Genomic DNA, 19,942 nt, shown 5'->3' on the forward strand with positions numbered 1-19,942 from the left:
CCTTTCTCTCAGTCAGCCAAAGTCAGTCAATCCTTTTCCTGTGGGTGGAGGCTGTGACTGAGTCAGACTGAGCAGTAAATGGCAGCTTTCTTTCAGGACCCTCACAATGTCCAATGGCCATGTATATGTGTGTGTCAGTGTGCGCCTCAGATCCTAATTTACACATTGCAACCCACTTAGGAAATATTTACAGCACAATTATGTTTATAAAAAGGGATGAAAAAAAAAAAATCATCCAAAATAGATATGATCCTTTTTCCTCGTGAGATTTTTGGCAGCTATATATGTAGGGCTATACRCACTGTCACAATTAAGGGATGGAAAAATCCTGCACGCAACTGGTAAATTAAATGACAGGCTTTAGACTGAAGCGGAACCATACCTCATTTATGCATACATACAGTAAATSAAACTAACCCACCTAATGTCTGACGGGAGGGTGAGTGGAATAATAGGCCTATTCCAGGGATACAGGCTATAACAAGAGAGCTTAAATGAGAGCATTCTCTAAACTGTACTGTATGTGTGCCTACCTGCAGAATGACGTCTCAATATACTGACAAATTGGAAGACGTGAATCGCTGAGAACAGTGTTTTCTCTGAAATGATGGTCGGTGATGCTTGTCAGTAACAAGATAATGGACAGCCATAATTCATTCAAAGCAGTGATAAACAACATAAACTCCCCTCAAGAGAACAATGAATTCATCTATTTTTCTGTCTCTCTCTCATTTAGACATGCACGCATACACTGTATCTCCCCTCATCCTAAACTCGTCAAAGTCTGTCCCTGTGTTCACCAATGCGAATCAGAGATTCTTTGCACATGTAAAAGGCAAGGCAGGCAAACCAACGACATAGGTACAATGATACAAATGGGGATGGGGGTGCTGGGTTGAACTGCTATGAGAATGATTCACAGCTCCACCGAGTGGGAGTATGAGAAGACATGAGGAAATTTCAGTGCTTGTTGGGACCTGTGAGTGGGTGTCAGCGAGTGACTGAGCGGGCAAAGCGAGTACCTGGGAGGCATGTATAAGTGATGTAGGCGGACAGAACCTTGAACCCTGAAGGGCTGTGAGCAAGGAGCTGTGTGTGTGTGTGTACGTGTGTGTGCTGAGTGTGTGGGAGTGGAAGAGGAACAGTTATCTCAATTTTCGATCCAGAAGAAAAATACTTATTTGTAGACCTATCCATTTCATACATTTACACGCTCATTGGACATTCCTTGCATTTAATCCACGACACTGGATGGTTGTCCTCACCATACATTTGCACATATCTGGGCTTGAAGAACAGAAAATCACGGATTTCAACAAGATCACGCAATGGATTATGCATGAGCAGGACCACAGTCCRCTCTCATCTACTCAACACCCTTCAACACAACTTTCCCTCTGTTCCCTGATGTTACAATTAGTAACGGTATCAGCCTCAACCGGTGGCCCTAAACCACATAGATTAATAGAAGRAGCAGGAAGCAAATAGGTATAGGCCTACTTCAGAATATTCTGGCCTGTTTGATCATGTGTACAATATGCTTACTCCCAAGTTGGCTGGGAACGCCTTGGGTGCACCCAGAATGGAATAATGGCCTGAGGAAAGTTGRTAACAGTGAGCGTGCTCTAATTCCCGAGCAGATCCCTGGCAGAGAGAGGGAGAAATAGTGAGACAGAGTGGAGCTCCTCTCTTCTCCCTGATGGCCCTGGCCCAGCCTTTAGCACTGCAGAACTATAGCTGGTCCACTTCCCCTGTCCTGCTACCCATGGTCATTAAGGAAAAACCTTCACCATGTCCTTCTCTGCATCTGAAGGAGAAACTTTGTTTTCGAAATATGGAGAGACCTGGTTAAATAGAGGACAGACTGGATGCCACTTGAGCATTCACCCATTATTCATAACTGATGCATTATGCATGTCCTCCTCAACCTCTCTACTTTCATATACCTATACATTATACTTTGATCATTTAAATAAATAAAAAATACCTTCCAAWCAGTGACGCCAAAACATCACTTTGGACATGTATTCACCACCTCCAAAAGAGACGGACTATAATGAAACGCGCATGTTCTTAAATCTACACGCATCAAAACATGTCTTCAAGCTGCAAGGCTGTTTGTTACAGAACTCTATATGGCAATTCAGATAAATAAATGATGCTCTCAGGCAACAATGCATAGCTCTTCCCCTACCTCCCCCCACCATGGCCAACTGCTAGCTAAAACACGCCGTCCGGGATTGAAAAGCCATTTTGTCTCGTACCTTTCAGTTGACCTAAATTACCTTCCCAACCCAATCTAGTTGGGCCAGTAGCCGAAAGGTTGCTAGGTCCAATCCCCGAGCTGACAAGGTAAAAATCTGTCGCTCTGCCCCTGAACAAGGCAGTTAACCCACTGTTCCTAGGTCGTCGTTGTAAATAAGAATTTGTTCTTAACCGACTTGYMTAGTTAAATAAAGGTTAAAGATTTKTTTTTATCCAACAATAAATATGGGTGGGTGACACATAGCAATTTGGACCGGACACTGAGGATGAGGCTGGATGGAGGAGTAGGTCGTCTCCATCAGTTAGTCCTACTGTATCTGTACTGGCAGACATGACGTGGTGCCCCACTGACTGACCTAAGAACATGATGATCCAGTAGTAAAATGTGTCATTTTGTAGGCCTGCCATGTACTGTGATTGTGTCTGMCATGGGTGGTGTTTAAGGTGTCATGTTATTGCTGAACTAAGAGGACCGCTGTCTAAACTAAAATGACTATGTTGAATTGAATGGAGTAATACATTATGGTACACAGTGAATGAAATATAGAGGCAGTACATGGTACACAGTGAATGAAATATTGATGCAGTACATGGTACAGAGTGAATGAAATATTGATGCAGTACATGGTACAGAGTGAATGTAATATTGAGGCAGTACATTGTACACAGTGAACTGTAGCATAGTAAATGGACAACACATTGAAAGAGGCAAGGGGTTTAAAATTGACTTTTTATCACATTCACATTGCAATAAATCTCCATATTATAACTGTATATGTTACACTGGGAAAAAAAGGAATGATATACACACATTGAAGTTCCTTCAGTACATTAATACAATTCATAGCGTTCGGTATAAACAAAATTATACTTGCTTACAACAGCTGGTAAATACTGTTAATGCTCTCTCCTGTTAAAAATGTTATTACTACAAYGGAACTAAAAAGAAAAACGAATGTAAAAACAGAGTTATTCGCAACACTACTCAGTAAATGTTTTTCCAGAACCAAACCCACTTATGCTTTGGTACCATCCTGAGTAGGAAATATGCACTGACATTCCAGAATCAGTACATTCACCAGAGCGGTGTCGTGTTAGGAGTAACGTTCAGTGCTACGATTTCAGTGGTGGTAGTTAAGAAGAGGACAGTAGATGCTAATTGTGACTAAATCAAATGACTGCTTTTAACTACATCGAGAGGAGAGTACCACRACATCCCATAATGTCAGCTTTAGGGTTAGGCGACATTGGGGTCAATTCTATTGCAGGAAGTAACCRGGTAAAACATTTCTAATCGAAATTAAATTGACCCATAACCTGTCTAGAACTAACTCAACTCAACGAACAGGGAGAAAGTTCCAATGTAGTCGCAAATGAAATCTCTTCCTGTCAATTGATATTGTCTTCCGTGACATTTGGACCCCTAAGTGTAATAAAAATACGAGGCTTTTAAAGACGATTGCTCTCCAACTTAAGTGTGTAAAATACCACAATGTCAGTCTGTTTTCCATCCAATATGGACCTAAAGAAAGGTAGACCTAATAACATCGAAATCGCAGCGTATAGTCAGATCCATACCATGTGCTGAAAAATAGCAAAATATACTCAAATATCTGAGCATCATTTTGAGCACACAATATTTCATTTTCAACATAGACATATGGAGTGTAACAACACATTAATAGCTATTTGTGATATTTATTTTAACATATGTACACTTTATACTATTCGTTCAGKAGAAGAAAAAAAAACAGACATTCTTTACCCAAACTAAATGAATATCATGATGACTTGATTTGGAACAGTTAAACCATGGATCGCATGACTGAAAAAGCACAGTCATAGGGGAAACAATTAAACATATAAGATGCCTTCAATGGAGATGCTCTGACCACCTTCCTACAATCAGACCAAACACACGCACAAGCAGAGTGTACACACACACACACCATGACTGTAGCACAAGCAGGTGTACACACACACACACACACCTGACTGTAGCACAAGCAGAGTGTACACACACACACACACCATGACTGTAGACACAAGCAGAGTGTTACACACACACACACACATGACTGTAGCACAAGCAGATGTACACACACCACACACACACACCATGACTGTAGCACAAGCAGTGTGTACAGAAGACTGTTTTTATAATTAATTGGACCAACAAAAGGAACAGAATAATGGATGCAGCCATAACAGCTCTCTCACACACACACACACCCACACACACACACACCTCTGTTCAACACTAATAGGTCCCACTCAGGCATAGAGACAGAGAGAGCCATAGCTTGGTCCACCAGGTCCAGATGCCAGTGTGAGGTCCGAAGACAGACCAACCAATTCCACCAAGCCTCATTATACCTTTCTTTTCAGGCAGATAACAGGGCACCAAAGCATGGGCACTGTACTTCCTGTGTCCGAGTCATTCTGCCAGGGTCCTTGCATGCCAATTGCTTATTCAGTCATACAGCAGCCCCAGTGACTGATGGTAGGCCAGGTGATCGGAGTACGACATCTAGTTCAGACAAGTGGGTGGGTTTCTCAATGTCTTCTATTCAGCACGTCCAGTCATCACAAAGAGCTTATCTTCACAACTGAAAATAATCAAAACGATAGCGTGAATAACCACTTCCTCGATGCATCCTCGACAGAAAGCGAGGGAAGTGTGCAGCAGAGGCTCACTGTGGTCCATGATCAGCCACTCTGGTTACCTTAGCGACCAGAGTCCTTTCAGTTCAGCTCCAGCCACACGGTCAGTCTCTACTCTGATCCACCTCAAATCCGGTTCAATAAATAGTAGAAAAATAATCCTTTAATTCTTCCTTTAAAAAAAAAATTGTTGTCTTCTTAAACATGGTAGATCCTTTGTTGACACTTTTAAACAAGTTCAGACCCTTTTAGAATAAGGCCAGCAGCTGCGTCTCATCCCCCCCCCCCCCCCCCGTTCTGAGTGGAGCTCTGCTGGGCTACAGAGGCTAGTGTTCCTCCTACAGTGTATGATCTTCCAAGGAAACTTCCAGCGGGAGAGGGGGGGGGGGTCTGCTCATATTCTCTCTCAGCCCACCTCCCCTCACCCTGGCTGGGCCCAGTGGGAGCCTACATGGTGGTGGAGTCTGGAGGTGACGGTAGTGGTAGCGTTGCATGTCAGGGGCCCCACCAATGTAGCGAGGCGTAGCCAGGTCGAGGAAGAGGGCCGGTGGGGGTGGAGGAGAGCCAAGGCCTGGGGGGAAGGGAGGGGAATGGAGGTTTAGGATCAGCACTCTGCGTCCACACTGTGCACGGTGACGGCCGCCTGCAGGCGGTGCGTGTGGAGCGGGTGATGGTAAGGGGGGTGGCGGTACGGGTGGAACTTGTGGCTGAGAAGCGCCGCCGTCTGAGGGGGCGTGTCCAGGTCCAGGTCGTCGTCGTGGTTACCCACATCCACGCCGGCCGACAGGGGGTCGTTGTTGCAGGGAGGGTTCTCGCTGTCCTCCTGAGGACTCATGGTGCTGTAGCCTGATGTGACAAACACATGTTAATACACATTCAATTTACATACATACATACATACATACATACAAGACAGACATTCTAAAACACAGACACATGCACACAGAAGCACAGTGATGTGTCCCAAACTTGGATGCCTTGCGATTGCTTCGCTGCCTCTTACTGTAATCTGAACAGCGTACCACGACAGAGCAGTAGAAACGTCTGAAGAAAATAAGCAAGACTTTACACACCAGAGTATACTTACGGCGATCTATAATTACAGTCTAGGGAACACAATTCTTAGCCACCACGCCTCGTTAATTACATCCGTGTGAAATCTCTATCGTTGTAGAAAGCTCTGGAGAAAGAGAGCTGTACGTGCAGCGAGTGGTGTGCGTTGCACGTGGGGTGGTTKGAAGGGGCGAGCTAAGGGAAAGTTTGTGCCCCCGCAGTGGAGGGGAAGAGCGCGCATTCAAGAGGGGGGGGGGGTGTGCCCCCGCAGTGGAGGGGAAGAGCGCGCATTCAAGAGGGGGGGGGGGGAGACTCGCCTACACGTTTGAATCAATCCCTCCATCTTCAACGCCTCTATCTATTCCTCCATCCATCCATCCCTCCATCTCTCCTCTGAATCCCCGCAGATTATTGGCGTTGCAACATCGTACATCTCATCTCTGCCTCTGAAACTGCCAAACGCCCAACACTCAGCAAGCCCTCAGGCCCTTTTAGACTCCAAAGAGAAAACATCAACTCTTAGAAAACACTAGAACGGTCAAAAGACGAGAAACTTGCTGAGTGTAGTGGAAGGTAGATTGGAGTGGATGATGGGCAATGGTAGGCGTCTATCGGGATCTATCGAAGCGAAAACAGAGAGGTACTGATATAGACTTGCTAGCAGAGCTTCTGAATGGGATTTGGGCTTTCAAAATGTTCTCCGAAAACAGTCAGAGGGAAGTTCAATAGGATCCGGGGGAGAGGAAAGACACAGACTATATAACTCCTCTCTCCTACCCACAACTCCTGCCATCTCCTGATGAGAAGTCATTTCAGACAGTGCTACTGCTGTTGTCGTCAGTTTTTTGTGAGAGAACAGAGACCGGGACTGGAACGGAGGATGTGAAAAAGGTCAGTAGTGAAGTAATAACTTACACAAAGACATAATACACAGAGAGAGGCTGAATTACTAATGCCCATAGCAGGATGTCTGTTTGCCTGCAGGCTGTTAGACAACATCCTTGACCCCGAACAAACACCAAATGCTCCTCCAATTCCCTGGCGTGTGTACCAACAGATACCAGCTCAGTGTTTCCACACACACACACACAGTGTTAAAATGTGTTTGAGTGTTAAAACTGTGAGTGAGTGTGGTGTGTGTTCTCAGAGTGTAACAGAGACCCTTCAGCTGTGTGAGTGCGTGGACTGTGGGAGGACACCTCCGACTGAGCCGAGGAAAAGAACCGGCAACTTTTTAACACTTTGCCGTTCGACCTGAATTGCTTCCGCCCCCTTTCTTACACACTCTCTCCGTTTCTCAACTGCCTCTCCTTCACTTCTCCCTCCTTCACTTCCCTCTCTGATCAGTGGTTACACAACCGGCGCTAGCTAGAAAGAGACTCGTCTCCAGAGGGGAAGCGAGGGAACAACAAAGGCAGCGGGTGCTATCTGCTATGTGGGTTTTCAGAGTTCTCCCACTCTTCTCCCCGTTTAACCAGAACGKGTGTGATTTTAAGGGGAGTACAGTGCCCCGTTTCCTCTGTGGTCGTCTTGTGGTCTTACCGTGGTCACTCTCCGTCCCTGACCGTCCCCAGTACCKCCTCCTGCGTTCAGGGCTGTGGGTGTGTCTCTCGATGACCGCCGCGATGAACCGGGTGTTACTGACTGCAAGACGAGGAACAACAAGGCAACAATACAGGTCAACTCAAGGGCAAAGGTTAGCGAACACAAGGTCAAATCAAGTTAGAGGTGCAATATGCAATATTTATAGCGGTTTAGCAGTCAAACAACTACCTCTTCCCCTACTGTATTTATTTATTTTGCTCCTTTGCACACCATTATTTATATTTCTACTTTGCACATTCTTCCACTGCAAATCTACCATTCCAGTGTTTTACTTGCTATATTGTATTTACCTCGCCACCATGGCCTTTACCTCCCTTATCTCACCTCATTTGCATATAGACTTATTTTTCTACGGTATTATCGACTGTATGTTTGTTTTACTCCATGTGTAACTCTGTGTTGTTGTATGTGTCGAACTGCTTTGCTTTATCTTGGCCAGGTCGCAATTGTAAATGAGAACTTGTTCTCAACTTGCCTACCTGTTTAAATAAAGGTGAAATAAAAAATGTACATTTCAAGCGAGAAACTAATCAAGAATTGTGCCTTTAACGGGTGCACCAAGAGTTCCTTTCAGGATTGCAACCTTACAGAACACTGTTATTATTAATGGAACCCATTGGTGAGGTAAAGCACACGGACACTAATCTACACCGAGCGTACAAAACATTAGGACAGACTGACCCAGGTGAATCCAGGTGAAAGCCATGATCCCTTATTGATGTCACTTGCTAAATCCACTTCAAATCAGTGTAGATGATGGGGAGGAGACAGGTTTCTAAGCCTTGAGACAAATGCAACCTGGATTGTGTGCCATTCAGAGGGTGAATGGGCAAGACGAAAGATTTAAGTGCCTTTGAACRAGGTATGGTAGTAGGTGCCAGGCGCCTGTCAAAAACTGCAATRCTGCTGGGTTTTTCACACTCAACAGTTTCCCGTGTGTATCAAGAATGGTCCACCACCMAAAGGACATCCAGCCAACATGACAACTGTGGGAAGCGTTGGAGTCAACACGGGCCAGCATCCCTACGGAACTCTTTCGACACCTTGTCGAGTCCACGCCCCGACGAGAATTGAAGCTGTTCTGAGGGCCAAAGGGGGTGCAACTCAATATTAGGAAGGCGTTCCTAACGTTCTGTCCACTCGGTGTATATGGCGTACTTACTGATCCCCCTGTCTTCGTGGCTGTCCTCGTCTCGCTCGTCTCTCTCATTATCCAGGTTAGACATCCTGACGGACATCTCTGTAGGAAGGAGGGAGAGAGCGATGGATTCTCTTTAGCCAGTGTTAATAATGAGCAATGCTACCATTAAGAAGAGGCTCTATGTTGCAGCGTCTAGAAAGGTCAGCCGTTCATTTTACATCATTCCCACGGCAGCCGTAGCAGCTTTCTCTAGCGACACTAAGACCTAAGACACTCAGACAACATTGGCGCAATAACGGTCTTCGAGTTGGGAGTACTTTCATWGCAGACTTAGACAAATCACAAAGTGGTCTTGAATGTCAATAACATTTCCTAGGCATGAGACTTGAATCAAACCTAAAATCAAAAAGGCGACTAGCGTCACCGACGTTGTCCAACTTGCATGCACCAACTACACAGTCAGTTGTTTCTGGGTGACGGCCATCCTAAGTATGTCACGGTGTCTTACCCTGTGCAGCCAGAGGGGACATGTGTTGATGTGAGCGTCGGTGGATCTGGTGTCTGTAGGCGTAGACAGCCAACACCAGCACCATGATACAGCCCATAATACCCCCGGCAACCGGCCCAACCGGGGCACTCTTCATCATGTTCAGAGACACCACCTCTTCATCTGGAAGGGGGAGGGGAGAGAAGGGCGAAGGGTTACATTCCATCTATAAAAGGAGAAAACTCACCGGACAAATTGTCGGTCTGCACAGCGCGGGCCGTTCATTTTCCGTCAGCGTGGTGCGTTATAGGGGCCACCCGCCGGTGGGCGACTGACGGCAGCCATGTTCGCCCATTTCTACATGTAGAATAGGTTTTTAAATGACCTCCGACACTCTCTTCAGAGGTGCCAAGTATGCTTGCACGGTCTGTCCGAGCCTTAAAGTGAACTAAATATTCTTCTTGGAGGACTATCACATAGCTGTGGGAAATCAAAAATCATTCCACAAAGTCTAGCTCATTCTGTTTGCATGACCTCGTGACAGCAAGGTTATGTGTACTCACCCAGCATCCCCATGCTGTCCATGTAAGGGCTCTTGGCCCCCACGATGCCCCCGAAGCACTCTTTCTGCAAGGCACAGTAAGGCTTCTCCAGGTGGGTCTTCCCATCACTGTCCACCATGCACCACTCACAGTCCAGCACGCCAAAACAGTCACTGAGGATCACAGAGTAAAGGTCAGAGTTAATAAAGTCTATGACGTGCAAGGGATTTCCTTCACAGTTAATCTCAGCAAATCTATTTTTGGAAATGATTTGTAATCTGAAACGTTGCTCTTCTAAAATCAGCGTCACTACATGATTTAATCCATCTATGTACCGACAGACGACAAAAGGTGAGGCCTAAATGAAAGAGTTTATTCTCCGGTACAGTATTTCCTCCCCCTGTCGTTCCCCCAGGTTGGTRATGTGGGCTGTAATGGGTCACACTTTCTTTGGGACAGTCCATCTGTARATGTTCTACAAAATGGCCATACTATCAACAAACTTTGTTGATAAGCAACAGACTATATGTGGATAAGCAACTGCTTGCTAAGGTTAGGGTTAGGTTTAGGGTAAGGTTTAAAAATAAGACCTAGGGTAAAGGCTAAGTTTAGAATTAGTAGATCGTTAGTTGAAACGTTACTGATGGTCTGTAGAGCATCTACAGACGGACGACCMAAATAGAGTGTTAAACCCCTGCGTGTGCTCTACCTGCTGGTGAAGCGCTGGCTGCAGCGGGTGTTGATGCACTGGGGCAGGGTGTCCTGCAGACTGGAGTCCATCACCGTCAGAGACAGGGGCTCCTGGTGCACCTCGCAGCTTGGATTCCTAAAGAACAACCACACGTGGTCAGACCACGATGACCGTGGACCACGCGGTCACCGGTCATACGTTTCTGGCGTTGCGACCGCGTGGTCCACGGCAGCAATTTACAAGCCAAATAATGAAAAGACACTAATGAAGTGGAGAAACGGCGTGGTCGAAACAGTTCAATCCGTGAACGGAAAAGACAAAAAAGGGATAATGACAGTACAACTATCATTTAGGCTACCGCTTTCAACAGCTCAACTGAGGGAGAATCTCRCATTATAGAGCGAAGGTCAAAAGASGGAACACGACACATGAACGCCGGACTGTCCGCAGAACGATAGCTTTGTGGGTGATCTYGACTACGCACCCCCTCTATCCACCACACATTCCTCCATTTCTTTTACCCCAAAAAAGCCCCCTCCAGCCAGACGTAGAGTATGTCAGTGGAATGATGCAGACACAGTGAAATGGTTGACTGAAGACAGGGGTCTCGRTGTGTGTATTACATTTAGTCAAATAACAGACGCTTAACAGTGCCTCTGGAAATATTCAGACCCCTTGACTTTCCCCACTGTTTGTTACGTTACAGCCTTATTCTAAAAAAATATATAAAATATGTGTTTTTTTCCAGCAAAATACACACAATACCCCATAATGACAAAGCCAAAACAGGAATTACTTTATTTACATAAGTATTCAGACCCTTTGCAATGAGACTCGAAATTGAGCTCTGGTGCATCCTGTTTCCATTGATCATCCTTGAGATGTTTCTGCAACTTGATTGGAGTCGGGCCTCCCGAGAGGCGCAGTGGTCTACGGCMCTGTATCGCAGTGCTTGAGGCTTCACTACAGCCCCGGRTTCGATCCCAGGCTGTGTCACAGCCGGCCGTGACCGGGAGACCGATGAGGCGGCGCACAATTGGTCCAGCRYCGTCCGGGTTAGGGGTTTGGCCGGCCGGGATTTCCTTATCCCATCGTGCTCTAGCGACTCCTTGTGGCGGGCTGTACGCCTGCAAGCTGACCCCGGGTTGCCAGTTGTACGGTGTTTCCTTCGACACATTGGTGCGGCTGGCTTCTGGGTTAAGCAAGGAGTGTGTCAAGAAGGAGTTAAGGAGTTTTGGCAGGTTTATGTTTCAGAGGACGCATGGATCTCGACCAAGGCCTCTCCCGAGTCCATAGGGGAGTTGCAGAGATGGGACAAGACTGTAACTACCAATTGGATATCAAGGAATTGGGGAGAAAAAAGGGTAAAAGTACAACAACAACAAAAATAATCCTTGATTGAAGTCCACCTGTGGTAAATGCAATTGATTGGACATGATTTGGAAAGGAACACACCTGTCTATATAAKGTCCCACAGTTGACAGTGCATGTCAGAGCAAAAACCAAGCCATGAGGATGAAGGAATTGTCTGTAGAGCTCTAAGACAGGATTGTGTCATGGCACAGATCTGGGGAAGGGGGCCCCAAAAAATGCTGCAGCCCCAAGAACACAGTGGCCTCCACCATTTTTAGATGGAAGAAGTTTGGAACCACCAAGAGTCTTCCAAGAGCTGGCCGCCAAGCCAAACTGAGCAATCGGTGGAGAAGGGCCTTGGTCAGGGAGGTGACCAAGAACCCAATGGTCACACGGACAGAGCTCTAGAGTTCCTCTGTGGAGATGGGAGAATCTTTCAGAAGGACAACCACCTTKGCAGCACTCCACCAATCAGGCCATTATGGTAGAGTGGCCAGACGGAAGCCTCTCCTCAAATAAAATGCATGACAGCCCGCTTGGAGTTTGTCAAAATGCACCTAAAGACTCTCAGAGAATGAGAAACAGGATTCTCTGGTGTCAGAGGAAGGCCCTAAAAATTGTCAAAGACCCCAGCCATAGACTGTTCTCTCTACTACYGCATGGCAAGCAGTACCAGAGTGCCAAGTCTAGGACAAAAAKGCTTCTCAACAGTTTTTACCCCCAAGCCATAAGACTCCTGAACAGGTAATCAAATGGCTACCCGGACTATTTGCACTGTGTGCCCCCCCCAAAACCCACGTCTGTTAAACACTGCTGCTACTCTGTTTATCATATATGATAGTCACTTTAACTATACATTCAAGTACATACTACCTCAATTGCCCAACCAACCAGTGCTCCCACACATTGGCTAACGGCTATCTGATTGTGTCCACCACCCGCCAGCCCTCTTTTTACGCTACTGCACTCTCTGTTCATCATATATGCATAGTCACTTACACCATATCTACATGTACATACCACCTCAATCAGCTGTGACTAACCGGGTGTCTGTATGTAACCTCGCTACTTTTATTTTTCACTGGCTTTTACTGTTGTTTTATTTCTTTACCTACAAATTGTTCACCCAATACCTTTTTTGCACTATTGGTTAGAGCCTGTAAGTAAGCATTTCACTGTACCTGTTGTATTGGCACACATGACAAATACATTGATTTGATGAAACCAAGATTGAACTCCTTGGCCTGAATGCCAAGCGCAACGTCTGAGAAACCTGCTACCATCCCTTCAGGTGGCGTAGGTGGCGGCAGCATCATGCTGTGGGGATGTTTTTCAGCGGCAGGGAGTGGGAGACTAGTCAGGATCGAGGCAAAGATGAACGGAGCAAAGTACAGAGAGATCCTTGATGAAAACCTGCTCCAGAGCGCTCAGCTCCCCATCCAACCTGACAGAGCATGAGAGGATCTGCAGAGAGGAATGGGAAAAACTCCACAAATACAGGTGTGCCATGCAGATAGCGTCATACCAAAGAAGACTCGAGGCTGTAATCACTTCCAAAGGTGCTTCAACAAAGCACTGAGTAAAGGGTCTGAATAYTTATGTAAATGTGATATTAAAAGTATTTTTTTAATACATTTCCAAAAATGTTTAAAAACCTGTTTTTGCTTTGTCATTATGGGGTATCGTGTGTAGATTGATGAGGGGGACATTTTTTAAATAATAAAGCTGTGAACATAACAAACAATTTCGAAAAAGTCAAGGGGTCTGAATACTTTCCGATTGTACTGTATATACAGAGCGACGTACAGTTAAGTGCATTCATCTTAAGATAGCTAGGTGAGATAACCACATATCACAGTCACTGCAAGCACATTTTACCTCAGTAAAAGTAGTTATCAGCAAAGTCAGTACAAGCAGGAAAAGACAAGGGTCCAYGCTATCCGGGATCCTTGGGATATCCTTACCCCATTGAAGTTGACATGTAAAACGGTCAGGGGAATGGTTAGGTAAGGGTTTAGGGTAGGGACGTCCCAGGGATCCAGGCTAGCACTGACCAAAAGACAATTGTTTTTTTTGCGGAGAGAGACACTGTGAAAAGGTAGGTTTTCGGGATGTGTCCTGACATTCGGGGGAAGCTTGTTCCACCATTGGGGTACCTGAGCAATCACAGCTATTTGATTCTCATGACAAACAGACAGCCTGGTAGAACGATGTTGACTAAGAGCCACTAAAGAGTCTGCAGGCACTAAAGAGTTGGCACATATACAGTACACACACACACACATCTCTTTATTTTTTAAACATGCAGGACTGTAACTGTTGTTGGTGGTAGGCTACGCAATACAGAACCATAATTATGGATCCTAGCACTCACCTGTTTTCAGCGTAGCTAAGGTTGCCAGTACATTCATTGACCTCCAGGGGGCACTCACATGGACACTCACACTCATTCTGCTCCATCCTGCAGCAAAAGTCAGACTTTAAAAACGTTTTTCAAAAAGAATTGCATTATCTACAGAGATGATTCAACAAAAAGAAAATGGATAGAGTTTAAATAACGTAACGCGTACTATTCCACCCTGTTCATACAACTATTTACACAGATAAATCACTCGTTCATAGTAACAAGAAAACCACCGCAGCTCATCTCCTTTGCAACTCTGTGTCCTGTGACCGTGTCCTGACCTGTGACAGTTGAGACAGAGGCGGTCCACGGTGCTGCAGGCACAGAAAGCCAGCGAATCGCACGTCTCGTTGACGATGCCGGCGAAAGCGTTGGTCCCTGGGATACGGGTCAGACGGTACTTGGAGCAGTGGCTCCCGTGGACGAGGTTGGTCAGGTCACCCTGAGTGAAGGCGATGGATACAGTGAGAGAAAGAAAATATGCTACTMTACTATGGTTTATCAAATGGCTCTTACGAGGAAAGCACCAAGGGTCTACAGTATTTTGCTGTTCTTTCTTCTGAGAAAGCAACAGTGCGCCTGCTATATTATTTCCCACCACTTGGTGGGGCTATGACACTGATAAATATTACACATGTTAGAATAATCGGCCCGGACAAAGTGGTTTTACGAGGACAACACAGTGTGCATCTATCTAGCAGTCGAACTGGGCTCGCACTCTCCCGTTTGTGTCGCTAACCTAGTCTCAGTGACCGCGTCATAACCCATCCACTCACAATGATACTGCTGTTGAACTTGTAGAAGCGCTGGACTGTACGATCACTGAAGCTGTTGCAGAGGTTCTTCTTGACAAAGTTGGGGTGGTTCAAGATGTCGTTGGCCACCAGCGGTTCCTTGTGGGTGATGTGCTGCTGTTCGGCGGGGGCGTGGCCTTTCGGGTCGATGAGGGTGGGGTGGGCCACCARGTAACCCCTGTCCTCCATGATGAAACACCTAAACACACAGAGAGAGAAACTCCAGTTCAAGTACCATTCCTTTTACTGAACAGTACAATGAATTTGACTTAACGCACTTGAGCCAAAAAACGGGACCACATGCCCACTGAAACCCATCTGACTTCAACACAATAGAACCCAGAGTGGATGTAGAAGGCAGAGAACCGTGTTAAGTCAGAAGAGAAGGGGTGGTAGAGAGAGAGAACAGGGTTAAATCAGAAGAGAGGGGGGGGTGGTAGAGAGAGAGCAGTGTTAAGTCAGAAGAGAGAGGGGGGTGGTGTTCGAGGGAGAAAGAGCAGGATCTGGGGGTAAAGAGCGCCACATGGGCCAGACTCCAGCTCAGCTCATTCTATTGTCCTCCTGAGCCCCATATTACCCCATCCTGCCTGAGCCAAACACAAATCAACCCCAACCAAGTCCCCCTGAGCCCTAAATTACCCCATATTGCCTGATCCAAACCCATTCAACGCCAACCGACCCCAGCCAGACCCCAGTCCTCTTACCCTGGGTTAATCCTGTTACACATGAACCACTGAACACCAAGACTCAGAGAGAGAGAGAGAGAGAGAGGTATAGAAAGAGGGAGGATGGGGGAGAGAGAGGGAGGGAGAAGGAGGGAGAGAGAGGGAGGGAGAGCGAGAGAGGGAGGGAGTGAGAGGAAAGGAGGGAGAGGGAAAGAGACTGAAAAGAGAATGAGAGAGAGGGAGAATGCAGCAGCATCTAACGTAACAGGATGTCTCTGGAATGCAATTATAATCAGCTTATCTCCTTTTGTCTCCATTTCTCTCTCTCCCTCCCTCCCTCTCCGCCTCTTCTAACCAGCATAGAGTTTATTTCTGGACCACAACAGAGAACTTCCGCCAGTCTCTTCATATGGTGTCTCCCGCTGAGCAGAGGGGATGCTGGGATCCTGGCGAACTAAGTATTACGAGCCATTCAAATCAGATTCGCTTGATTCAGAGTCTTAAAAAAACAAAGCCACCAGTGGGTCATCCCTCAGCAGCCCTATCAGGCATAGCCGCAAACCTTTAACGACGGGAGAGAAGGAGCCCTCAAAGAATGACGTACCGGATCTTGTTGCCCTTGTCCTGGTTGCAGATGGGTAGCAGGTCCAGCAGAACCTTGTACAAGTAACGCAGGGTGAAGTCTATGCCCATCACGGCTACCGCATACCCTGAGGCCATCTGAGAACTGCACCGAGAGACCGGAGAGGAGAGAACAGTTATTAAAAACGGTACACATTTCATGTTCTCTACCTCCCTTCCCTGCTTGTGGATGCAAACCTACCCCCACAAACCAGTGAAGGCTGCTGAGGGGAGGACGGCTCACAATGTGTCTGGGACGGCGCGAATGTGTTTGATACCGTTCCACATATTCCGCCCCCAGCCATTACCGTGAGCCCGGCCTCCCCAATTAAGGTGATACCAACCACATGTGCTCACGCTCACACACACCTACACACACTGCGCCTGCATTATCAGAGCTGTGTGTGTGTGTGTGTGTGTGTGTGTGTGTGTGTGTGTGTGTGTGTGTGTGTGTGTGTGTGTCTTAAAGATAAACAGAATATAAATACACATCTTAACATGCAGCCTGTGTTAGCGTTGCCTCCAGTCTACAGCCTTCACAGAGATTACACAGTAACTACACATGCAGATGAACTAATAAAACTTCAGTCTCTGGACGCCATTTCACACTGCGCCTTTATGTGCAGGCCACTTGTACAGCTTGAAATGCCGACGCGCTATTTTTCACTGTATCGTGTAATTCTTTGAAGGGCCCAAAACAAAGTACCTTGAGGCGTGGATGGTGTGGCTGATGGTGACCACGTAGCCAGCCCCGCCCACATCCAGGTAAGGCCCAGTGAAGGTGATGAGGCCTGGATTGGCTACAGCGTGCTGGTACCTGTATGGGTCAAAGGTCAGTGAAGGCGATGAGGCCAGGGTTGGCTACAGCGTTAACAGGTACCTTATTGGTCAAAGGTCAGTGAAGGTGATGAGGCCTGGGTTGGCTACAGCGTGCTGGTACCTGTATGGGTCAAAGGTCAGTGAAGGTGATGAGGCCTGGGTTGGCTACAGCGTGCTGGTACCTGTATGGGCAAAGGTCAGTGAAGGCGATGAGGCCAGGGTTGGCTACAGCGTGCTGGTACCTGTATGGGTCAAAGGTCAGTGAAGGTTATGAGGCGTGTTGGCTACAGCGTGCTGGTACCTGTATGGGTCAAAGGTCAGTGAAGGTGAGAGGCCTGGGTTGGCTACAGCGTGCTGGTACCTGTATGGGTCAAAGGTCAGTGAAGGTGATGAGGCCTGGGTTGGCTACAGCGTGCTGGTACCTGTATGCGTCATCAAGGTCAGTTAAGGAGGTTGGCGGGCAGGGTCAGGTCAAAACAAACAAGTTGATGCGACATGCTAATTCCACGACGATACATGGTGGGTTCCGTACTAACTGAAGACGTGGGAAAATAAAGAGGGGAAGAAAAGTTGACTGACAAACATTCCTACCGGAACATTCCAGGGTGAAAATATAGAAACGGCCTACTCTACAACTGCCGTGCAAAATGAAAAGTGTGAAACGCAGGGTTTTAGTAGATTCAAACTTTTCCGTACAAATTCAATCATTTTAACTGAAAACAGAGAAAGTTGTGTACTAAGCCGGGCCAAAACGCTGTGCAGTAGGACATAACTTTCTATCCCTCTCTAGGAGTCTRGAATTATTTCAAAGCAGCCCCCCCCACCCCCCTAAATAAACCTCACCATTGTCTCCGGGTTGGGTCGAAGGCTTTGTCCATTAGCGAGCCGGGGTAAATCCGCAGCACCCCATTGGGCGTTGCTATGTAACGGCGCACAATGTAGCAGTTGAGGCTACTCATCTCCATGAGTGTCATCCATTCATCTGTGACGTGACTGGTCGCCATCACCTCGTTCCTGACCGACGACTGCAGGGGGGGACAAAGAGGGACATGGCAGGGTTTCGTTTAGATGGGCCTGGGAAGAGAGGAGAGGAGCCGAGCTCTCTCTTTAAGCCCGGCTCAGGATCTCAGATACTCTTCTCCCCCCTCACCCTTTACCGAGAGTCTCTCAGTCTCTCCCCCCACCCCGTTACAGAGAGGGGCTGAGAACGCTATGCACACAGCTTGCCAAAAACATGGAGCTTTTCTCCAGCTTCTCCTTAAAGACACAGAGAGAAGTGTAAGAAAGAGACTTGAGCGGCAGTTAATTTCCTTTCTTTTGGTGGCTTTCGCTAGTGTGCGCTGGCTCTCGAGTCTTTCCCGGGAAGATGTCTGTTTGATGGCGTCTCGATACTGCCGCCGCATCGCTCTAAGGCGGTCCCTACTGTTAAACGACTAGCATATTGACAGGAACTTCACCGTTTCCCCCCCATTTACCAATACCTTTACATAACTTGGTGTGTGTGTGTGTGTGTGTGTGTGTACCTTAAGGCCAGGGTTGGCTATGAGGCGTGTGTTGTCACTGAGGTAGGCTGTGTAGTGTTCCACCATGCGTTTGGTCTCTGGCTGACTGAGGTGCTCGTAGGGAGAGGAGAAACTCCCTGCAGACAGCATCACCGTAGGGCTCTCTGAGAGACGGTGAGAGAGAGAGGGAGAGAGAGACAAAAATGAATAACGACTTACAGTTCTACAAACATTAGCAAGCTGTGAGACAAAGAACGCTAAAAACAGCCGCCGGCATCATCTTTCAAATGCAACCTCTGCCTCTAGCCTGGGTTCCTCTGCCCCAGTCATTGACTGTATGGCCTTAGCCTTGGTTCTTACCGACGGTGGCCAGCTGTTTGAAGTGCAGACAGGAGGAGGGCTGTCCCAGCAGGTCCAGRCGGTGATAGAGCAGCTTGGAGCTGGGAGCAGTGTTCAGGTTCTTCAGGTGTTTCACTGGGATCTCTGGCTGGACGTACACTATGCACAGGATGAACGATGTGTCCTGGACCTGGGGAGAGGAAGGGGTCCATGTGTTAACGGGGCCATCCCTGGTGCACAGACACAGCAGTGTAATATAGACACCGGGTGGGACGGAGAGAGGTGGAGGGAGAACAGGATGGCCGTTTTGTGTAGGAGCTTCGACTTAGAATAGAGACGTACAGAGCAGAGGCACAGCTTGGTAGCCTAGTGGTTAGAGCGTTGGGCCAGTAACCGGAAGGTTGCTGGTACGAATCCCCGAGCTGACAAAGTTTAAAAAAAACTGTGTTTCTGCCACTGAACAAGGCAGTTAACCCACCGTTCCCCGGTAGGCCGTCATTGTAAATAAGAATTTGTTCTTAACCGAATTRCCTAGTTCAATAAAGTAAAAAAAAAACACATATTTTCCTATGAGATTTCTTCAATCCATTGATAAGATACGACTGATCTGAACTTGTGGTTTAGAAACTCTAGAACTCAGACATGACACACTCCTACTCCTGTCCGGCTTCTCCTCAAGTGTGTTTACCGTCAGATGTCACCGCGAGTGTTTTATGACCCTGCCGCACGAGTGTACACACACGCGAACAGGCGGTCCTTTCCCAGCACTGCCGCCAATGAGATAGAGAAATGTGCTGTGCGTAACGACGGCGCCAGCAACAGACAAGAGCGACTGCCGCGTACGACTCGCCTGGCCTCGTCCACATTTTCTCAATGAACCACGTGGAGTGGATCTGTCTGGGAGGCTGCGGCACACCAGAACCGTTTAGGATCTCTGGTACAACAAGACATTCCTAAGCAAAGTTATCCTTTTMACGCTGACCTTGACAAAAAATAT

At 47.1% G+C, this 19,942-nt stretch overlaps 1 protein-coding gene and 1 long non-coding RNA gene across 2 annotated transcripts in view; one reads left to right on the top strand and one right to left on the bottom strand.

Annotated features, from left to right (window-relative positions):
- The first annotated feature begins 4,142 nt into the window (after positions 1-4,142).
- Positions 4,143-4,307, top strand: LOC139028539 (uncharacterized). Its single transcript, XR_011480792.1, has 2 exons — positions 4,143-4,234; positions 4,276-4,307. It is a non-coding gene; the product is annotated as an uncharacterized lncRNA (long non-coding RNA).
- An 807-nt stretch (positions 4,308-5,114) lies between these two features.
- LOC111971362 (VWFA and cache domain-containing protein 1) overlaps positions 5,115-19,942 on the bottom strand; it is an 82,413-nt gene continuing 67,585 nt past the window's right edge. Inside the window, 14 exon segments of the mRNA XM_023998104.2 lie at positions 5,115-5,775; positions 7,525-7,626; positions 8,750-8,827; positions 9,237-9,398; positions 9,779-9,930; positions 10,467-10,583; positions 14,176-14,262; positions 14,487-14,647; positions 14,982-15,198; positions 16,269-16,391; positions 16,992-17,102; positions 17,948-18,129; positions 18,628-18,770; positions 18,967-19,135. Coding sequence (XP_023853872.2) covers positions 5,534-5,775; positions 7,525-7,626; positions 8,750-8,827; positions 9,237-9,398; positions 9,779-9,930; positions 10,467-10,583; positions 14,176-14,262; positions 14,487-14,647; positions 14,982-15,198; positions 16,269-16,391; positions 16,992-17,102; positions 17,948-18,129; positions 18,628-18,770; positions 18,967-19,135 — 2,046 coding nt within the window. The 3' untranslated portion in view covers positions 5,115-5,533.

Source organism: Salvelinus sp. IW2-2015, linkage group LG13 (genome assembly GCF_002910315.2).
Source record: "Salvelinus sp. IW2-2015 linkage group LG13, ASM291031v2, whole genome shotgun sequence".
Taxonomy (NCBI): domain Eukaryota; kingdom Metazoa; phylum Chordata; class Actinopteri; order Salmoniformes; family Salmonidae; genus Salvelinus; species Salvelinus sp. IW2-2015.